General features: G+C 45.0%; 1 protein-coding gene across 1 annotated transcript in view; it reads left to right on the plus strand.

Moving 5' to 3' along the window:
- Positions 1-8,550, plus strand: part of LOC110296414 (natural killer cell receptor 2B4-like) — a 12,444-nt gene extending 3,894 nt beyond the window's left edge. Inside the window, exons 2-8 of the mRNA XM_021165127.1 lie at positions 215-538; positions 627-902; positions 3,742-3,846; positions 4,310-4,464; positions 6,002-6,073; positions 7,604-7,666; positions 8,500-8,550. Coding sequence (XP_021020786.1) covers positions 215-538; positions 627-902; positions 3,742-3,846; positions 4,310-4,464; positions 6,002-6,073; positions 7,604-7,666; positions 8,500-8,550 — 1,046 coding nt within the window. The remainder of the gene's footprint in view (positions 1-214; positions 539-626; positions 903-3,741; positions 3,847-4,309; positions 4,465-6,001; positions 6,074-7,603; positions 7,667-8,499) is intronic.
- The last annotated feature ends 299 nt before the right edge of the window (positions 8,551-8,849 follow it).

Here is an 8,849-nt window from a genome sequence, read left to right on the forward strand (position 1 = left end):
ATTTTAGCTGTCATTGTTGGTCTGTGAGTTCCTTCAAACTGGAGGGTGAAGCCTGGGGACAAGGAGGAACAGATGGGTCTCTGGGCTCCTCCTCACACTTGTACCAGGTCCTTAAGCTTAAGGAAGGGACAGGCATCTGCCCACACTGCTCAGGTCTCATACTATTTCAGTTACCTTCGGACAAGGTTTTCTTTTTTCTTTTCTTTTTTTCTAGACTGCTCATATTCTTCTGAAGAAGTGGTTGGTGTCTCAAGAAAGCCTGTCTGGTTGAGGCCTTCCAACATACAGACAAAAGATGTTTTTGTTCAATGGAAGAAGAAAGTACAGGGCTCACACACAAACACTGAGATCCTGACTTGGTGTAATTCTGATCCCAGATGCTCAACTGTGGCTTCTAGTGATATCTATGGTTTTGATTATGGGGATTTTGCTCTTAGTATCAAGTCAGCTCAGCTGCAAGACAGTGGTCACTACCTGCTGGAGATCACCTATAGAAACGGAACAGTGTGCACTAAGCACTTCCAGCTTCTTATACTTGGTGAGTTTTTATCACCGTCCACTCTGTCCCTCTGATTCCTGTAGGACTTGTATTTCCAGAACTCTCTGACCAGAACCTCTGCTTCCAGATCATGTTGAGACACCTGACCTGAAGGTCCAGTGGAAGCCCTGGGCTAATGGGACTTGTCAACTGTTTTTGTCCTGCTTGGTGCCCAAGGATGACAATGTGAGCTATGCTTTGTACAGAGGGAGCACGCTGATCTCAAATCAAAGGAATAGTACCCACTGGGAGAACCAGACTGACGCCAGCAGCCTGCACACATATACCTGCAACGTTAGCAACAGAGCCAGCTGGGCAAACCACACCCTGAACTTCACCCATGGCTGTCAGAGTGACCCTTCGAGTAAGTGGGGGCACTTTGGCCCACAGCAGGGATCCCACAACCAGATTCACATGAGACCCAGGTCACATGGCTTTCTAGCTCAGTGACTTGGGCCTTTCCTCAGTGGGGCACTGGCCTGTCTTAGCCTGGGAGGATTTATATCTTCTTCTTCTATTGGAAATAGTAGTTTCCTTCCTTACAGGGAAAAGCTAGCTGTTTAGTGACCACTGTGATGCCCTGAACATTGTCTTCCTAATTTGAGGGCTTGGAAACCCAGTTTCTCTTGTCTTATCCTGAGTGATATCAAGCTAGAGAGTTCCCTGGGGAGGTAATAACACTGTACTTTGTCAGTGGGACAGCAGGAAAATGCCAAGGTAGTTAGCAGAGTCCTGAATTTATTGCTTATCCTGAGTTAAGGTTGTACCACTTCTTATTAGATAAAGGCTTAATGTGTTATCAGCATGACACAGATAAACTGGTCAAGTTTACCTATAAACCCAACCCAACCGAATCCACCTATCCTACTACACGGACCTTATCTTACCCAACTTCCAAACCTACTCAACATAATTCTACCCATCTAAGTATCTCACCTTACCCAACCCAACCTATTCAACCCAACCCAACCTACCCAGAACACTCCACCCAGTCCTACTCACCTAACTCAACCCAACTCAACCCAACCCAAGCCAACCCATCCCAACCCATCTCAACCTACTCAAGCCACTCAACCCAATTCAACCTACCCAGCCACTCAACCCAATTAACCCACCTTCCCTACCCCACCCAGCTCAACTCAACCTACCCAGCCCACTCAATCTCATCCTGACCACCCAACCCAACCCTCCAAACCTAAGCCAACCTAACCTACTCAACCCACCCAACCCAATCCTATACACTCAACCCATTTCATCAAATCCAACCCAACCTACCCAGCTCAACCCAACCCAACCCTCAGAGTCTCTATCCTTAAATTTGCAGCAGAATATATGCATAGGTTCTTACTTTGGGCTCGGGTTTCTACCATGCTAAGTTTGGCTTCATAAAGTGCATTTTCTTATCTTGTGGTCAGGTACGTCTCCCCTTTGTCAGAGGAGAGAAACACTGAAAAAACTGAAGGAATAGGTTCTCAGAAGCTTTTCCTGGAACACACTTAGGTTCTCATAGGACTGGACCTGAAGTATTCCAGGTGCCACCTTCAGGCCTGGACTCTGCATGCAGGTCTACCATCAGTCACTTTAGGCCTAAGGAAACTGGCATGGCTGTGGGCTAGGAAGTGTAGCCCCATCATGACAGTGTCCTGAGCCACTATTCCACCCAATGGCCTGTGCCTCTGAGCCTCCTTCCTTCAGTGACACGCCCCCAAGTGAGTGTAGTTTCCAACTTCTTAGCAATCAGCCAGAGCAAAATGCCCAGGAAGACCTCTCAGCCCCCAGGAGCTTGCTACTAAGAGAACCAGGAGTCCCTTCTGCAAGAATTCTGAGCTAGGATTCCTCTGTGGAATTACAGTTCCGAACAGGATTAACTCAAAGTGTAGATACTGAAGGAGAAACCTGAAGTAATAAGCTAACATTATAAAGTATCTCCCTGCCAATATATTTGCTTAAAAACATAAAGTTATACAAAAGAGAATACAGTGGAAGGACCACCGTCACTGGGAAGTTCAAAAGAGATGACTCTGGATCTTACAGCTACCCTTTAGGATCCTTTCCCATATCAAAGGGAGCAGGGGAGGTTTAGAGAAGATGAACCTGGCTGATAGTTGCTCTTTAAGCCCTCTCTCTGCCTTTTATCAGGAAAAGCAAACTTCTGCCAGACAGGCAAGGTGACCGTAGTTAACATCTGCCCCAGAAAAGCATCTCTGGCCTATCTCAAGATACCTAAAAATATCTTTTCATTGTAAATGTCCCCAAAGAGCCAAACTTTCAGTTTCTGTCTCTGTAAAACATGTTTAATTGTTCCAAGTTTCTGGGACCTAAAAGAGATTTGCAGGTTAAAGCTTGTGTTAAAATGCAGTGTTATGGTTAGAAACTATATAAACTGTGAAGAATCTCTGATCAGAATCATTTCCCCATTGTGTGTTAGCCAGAACTGGTTCCACCCTATTTTTATGAACTTTTCCTCAAGGGGTGGGAACAAAACTAAGTTCTTCATGGGCAGCAAATGATCAAACAGGAGTCAGGGAAGGCATAGTAACAGGAGCACTGGTTTGGGGGCCTCCACCATCTTTGCTTCATCATTTCTGTAGTTCTCTGATTCTAGGCAGGTTAATTAGTTTCTATGAGTTTCCAACTCTCTGTTAGGCAGCAGGAGTGATTGATAATCAGAGGCATCTCAATAGATTGCTGTTAAGATCAAATGAGATAATGTTTATGAAAATCTCATTAGCCGGCACCTGTATTGCAAAATTCTTTACAGTTCTCTTCTTGTTGTGTGGATTACAGATCAGTAGCCATGTCTAAGACAGATGGTGAACGTAGAAGTTCAAATGAGGAAGAACCAGGAAGGAAAAATGGAAGGCTTGTAGTAGTAGGTCTGTGGTGAATATTTGCTGAGTTAGAACAGTAAATAGAAGTAGCAGCTGTGGTACAAGATGTTTTACAGGTACCAGATGGTGGAATTAGCTCTCAGAAACAGGAAACATCTCCTTTGTTCAGGCAAGGTAAGTAAGCAGCACCTGTCTTCTGGAATTCATAAGTTGGACCAGTTTGTCACCCAACTGAGGAGGAGTGACAAGGGTGATGAGTCCCTAGGACATGAGGAGACAGGCCATGAGAGAGGACAGTGGGTTCGGGATAGTTCCTGAAGCTAACATATGGGACAGTGGGTACTCAGTCTTCCTAACGTCTGTGTCCCTCAGAATTCAGATTTCTGCCCTTTGGGGTGATCATCGTGATTCCAGTTACACGATTTCTCGGGGCCATCATTTGCTTCTGTGTGTGGACTAAGAAGAGGAAGCAGTTACGTAAGTAGAAGGCTCCTGAAGGGATGCTGTTGCTTGAGGTTTCAGGTGTAGTGGGTTGACCCTGTGTCCATGGGCTATTCTCTAAACACAGCATCTTCTTTTCATGGGAGAGGTGTTGGATATGTGTGAATATGGGTTGGGGAGGGCAACCAAAGTCTACAACCCCCTGTTCACACTATCTATGGTGGGCCGAGTATATTTACAGCATGGTCCCCAATATGTTGATTTATCTAAGGTGCTGGGTTTGGTTGGTGACTTCCTAGATTGGTGGAGGGTTTATGTCATGGGTAATTGCTCTGTTGTGGTCTTTATGTATCTTGGCAAGAGCATTAACCTGACTGTTTTCTAGAGCCATTTTTAAAATCGAGACCATCTTTGTTAGAGGTGTGAGTTGCAAAGTGGAATCCTGGACAGGAAATCTTCTGAAGGTTTCTGAAGTTCTAGTATTTATTTTCTTCCACAGAGTTCAGCCCTAAGGAACCTTTGACAACATATGAATATGTCAAGGACTCACGAGCCAGCAGGGATCAACAAGGATGCTCTAGGGACTCTGGATCTCCCTCGGCAGTCCAGGAAGATGGGAGGGGACAAAGAGAATTGGACAGGCATTTTTTTGAGGTGATGTTCAGCTCCCTTCTACCTTTTCTTCTCCACCAGTTTCCTGGCTCTACCCAAAGAGGAAAAGGAGAAAAGAAAGAGACAGGGAAAATGGGAACTAGGCAGAAGGGGTCACATGGTGCTGTACTGGTTCTGCCAAGGGGTGGAACTCAGTAGAAATCCATAGCAAAGGGCAGAGTGTGTCTACCACTGCCTTCCCTTATATAAACCGTAAAGACTCCGCGTTCAGGGCCAGCTTTCCTTTGTGCATTAGCCAGAGCTGGTTCTACCCTATTGTTTAAGAACTTTTTCAAAAAGAAGAAAAGGAGTAAGAAAATGAGGGAGAAGATGAATCAGTATTAGAAGGTATTTCTGGAGACAATTCACATCGGTTTTGTCTTAGTCAGGGTTTCTATTCCTGCACAAACATCATGACCAAGAAGCAAGTTGGGGAGGAAAGGGTTTATTCGGCTTACACTTCCATGCTGCTGTTCATCACCAAAGGAAGTCAGGACTGGAACTCANACAGGTCAGGGAGCAGGAGCTGATGCAGANGCCATGGAGGGATGTTCTTTACTGGCTTGCCTCCCCNGGCTTGCTCAGCCTGCTCTCTTATAGAACCCAAGACTACCAGCCCAGGGATGGTCCCACCCACAAGGGGCCTTTCCCCCTTGATCACTAATTGAGAAAATGCCTTACAGTTGGATCTCATGGAGGCATTTCCTCAACTGAAGCTCCTTTCTCTGTGATAACTCCAGCTGTGTCAAGTTGACACAAAAATAGCCAGTACAGGTTTAGACAGAAGATCAAAGCAGCAATCTCCTGCTGACTTCTAGCTGCCAAGAAGGGCCAGTGATTTTCTGCTTTTCTGCTTCTTCTGGAGAGTTCAGCTACTGAACTCTCCTAGCCTTCCTGACCCCCATGAGAGCCCCACTTGGCACTATGTACATGGGGGCATGCAAAATGGAATACTTCTATCTGTAATTGCCCAAGGAGCAGACATGAGGGGAGGGAAGAAGGAAGGGCCACCTGCTCTCTAACCTTGTTGAGGTCAGAGAACCCAGGTTCTCACTCTGCTCTGGAGTTGGATTGAGGCCAAGGGTAAGCGGACCATGAAGACTGGATCTAGAGATGAGCCTTATGATGGCCACATTTTTAGAATATTTGAACCCTCTGAATTTCAGTGCCCTAAAGAGGAAAGGTTCAGACCCCAAGTCTGAGGAGAGCTCTGCCCACTGTCAGTGGTTCTGCTGGCAACTTTCACTCAGAAGTCAGCAAAGGGAAGGAAGTTCTAAAGGGAAGGCAAGGAGTTACTAAAGGGAAGGGAGAGACAGGGAACCTGTCAGGTTGTTGGTTCCTGGGCTGTTCCTTGCTGCATGTCCATTGCCAATCATACTTCTCACCTCCTCTCATTCTGGGTTGTTTGATAATGAATCTCTCCCAGTTTTACACCCCTCTCCTCCTGGAGACCTCTTCTTTTGTGATATCTCTCACTGCTCAGCCTGAGCATAGACAGAGATTATTTTATGTCCCTTTACTTTTTTCTGTGCCAGAGCAGGTGCTGGAGCAGATGCCAGAGCCAAATTACCCTGGAGATAGAGGCGCCATGTACTCTATGATCCAGTGCAAGGTACCCTCCAGCCTCTTTAACCCATCCTATTCCCGTCTACAGGACTTCTTAACCCTCACTTAAAACACACCATTGAAGGGAGAATGAGACATTGGTATTCCCTGGGGCCCAGAACACAGTCACAGTGCTTCAGCATATTGTTTGAAATGATCAGTACACTTGGAGTGTCTTGCCAGTGATTTTCATTCTTTCAAGCCTAGCAGAAATCTAGACCAGGTTGTCTACAGGAAAATGAACTTCGATATAGATTCAGCTTATGTTTTATCCTCTGATTCAAAAAACTGGAGTCCTTATACTGATTATCCTAATGGTACCATTAATCATTATCTCTATTAAGCAAAGAATAGATGTGGATTGGTCTTTTAAAAAATCTTATTTGGACTTAATAGTAATGGCCATTTTCTAAATAAATGTCACTTGACTGTCTTCTGATGTCTATAAATGAGGAAAGTAAGACTCGGGTTAACTGATGTGTTCAAGGCACATAGCTGAATAGTAGGAAAGTTGAGCCAAACAGTTTCTCAATTTCCATCCTTCCTCTTCCTGCCATGCCTCTAACTCCTGATGGTAGAGATGTTCCTGTATGGGTTAGAAAGACATTCTGTAATATTGGCAGATAGCATGACTTCATTGCTAACCAGTTTCAGGTGTTTCCCTCTCAAGGGAAAAGGCTTAGTGATGGACGGCAGTGGAAGGTTTCTGATAAAAACCGGCTCTCCCTGCCATCTCCTCTCCCCTCTCTCCTCTCCTCCCTTCTCTTCTTCCCCACCTCTGTTCTTCAGTTCTCATTTGATTTTCCTCTCCTCCTCCATCTCCTCCCCTCCCCTCTTTAAGGACCAAGTTCAGGAACAGTCAAACCCCCATCTTGTTAGCAAAGTTGTATCACAAAGAAATCCCTCCTAAGAGTGACCAACATCTGCCTGTCCGCTGGCTTTAGCAGTGGACTGCATTGGGCTCCTGAGAAAATAGTCTGAATACATCTGAGGAGGAACTCTTGATCTGGGTGCTTGATGAGAGTGAGCTTCCTCCTTTAGAGCATCTTACCCAGGATGGTTGGTTGCTGCCATGATGAGCATGTATCTCAGGTCTAGAGAAGGAAGACTTTACCAGATGGAGCATTGAACTGTTAAGGAAACCCTGGAAATTTTTGGGTTTGAATTCTTCCTCTACTGTGTACTGGGGTCATCGTTGTCTTCTTCTTTCTCCTCCTCTTTCTCCTCATTCGTCCTTTTTCTCTTTCCCTCCTTCTCCTGAATATGTATCCTTGTTTGTGGCAGAAGGAACATTCCTTTTTTTTTTAAGGAATAACATAAGGGTTAGGAAATAAAATGTATAAATAGACTAAGCATATAACAAATAGTGGTGATGGTTACTGATAGTAACAATGGGACCAATTCCAGTCCCTGCTCCCCAGCTGTCCCAGGCTTCTTCTCATTGATGAGCAGAGTTCACAGCTCCTATTTAAGCACAGTTGAGGCAAAGGGTTATACTTGATCAATATTTCTGAAATACTTTTTTTTTCTCCATTAGCCTTCTGATTCCACATCACAAGAAAAATGTACAGTATATTCAGTAGTCCGGCCTTCCAGGAAGGTGAGGAGTCTACTTTTCTGGAGGGTTCTGTGGGTTTTACATGTGTGTGCTCTAGTGTGTTTGCAGGTGGGTGCTTGCAGAGCATGTGTGTATAGCCCAGTGAACTGTCTTTCATTCTGTGTAGCTGGGTAGCCTCTGTTAAATGATTCTATCTGAATGTTAAGGGACTAACAGGGAGAAATGTCTTTCCAGTTCTGCCTGGAGAAAAAATATCACTTCTGAAGTCCAGAGAACAGTGGAATGTAGAATTTTCTTAGGCTTTTTCTGGTACGTAAAGGATAGGTACAGAAAAGCAGTGTTTTATACAGAAGGACCCCAGAGCTGGTACTGGGCACCTGAGGTTATGGTGAGAGATATTGAAGAGGTTTCCAAGGTAGGGGCTTGCACGCGTACTTCAACAGCACACATGCTGATACAAACACCATATGCACAATAATAAAACATTCCACATATTACTCAAAGCATAGCTAGTGATTCATAAAACCACTGCGTTCAGGTATGTGCTAAGGTTAGCATACATGTATATGCCTGAGCTGTTTGCATTAGAAGAAGGTGTATTGCGATGATGCATAGGTTCAGGTGGTATTTACATTAGGACTGCCTGAAGGACATGCATTTATATGTGTGAACAGGAGGAATGTGTGTTTGTGGATTAGAGGGCTGGCTGTGTGGGTCACATTACAGGCTAGAATGCATTGTGCTTCTTTGGATACCATTACGGACCGCTGTTGACTCTGGGTGGAGGGATTTCTCTTCAAGATCTTGCTTGAGAGTCAGGAGGAGTAATGTATCTCTTATCCTAAACTCAAGCCCTCTCAACCCTCAATTTCTAGTCTGGATCCAAGAAGAGGAACCAGAACTCTTCCTTAAATTGCACCATGTAAGTGGAGGTAAGATTCTAGAACTCTCCTTCTCATTGGGTTTAGTGTCTGTGGACTCTTGAGATCCAGCCAAGAGGATAAACTTATAACAAGACCATTCGCCGGGCGTGGTGGTGCACGCCTTTAATCCCAGCACTCGGGAGGCAGAGGCAAGCGGATTTCTGAGTTCGAGGCCAGCCTGGTCTACAGAGTGAGTTCCAGGACAGCCAAGGCTACACAGAGAAACCCTGTCTCGAAAAAAAAAAACAAAAAAAAAAAAAAAAAGACCATTCATACAACCTCATAGTTGCTGGGATTTCAGG

Source organism: Mus caroli, chromosome 1 (assembly GCF_900094665.2).
Source record: "Mus caroli chromosome 1, CAROLI_EIJ_v1.1, whole genome shotgun sequence".
Classification (NCBI taxonomy): domain Eukaryota; kingdom Metazoa; phylum Chordata; class Mammalia; order Rodentia; family Muridae; genus Mus; species Mus caroli.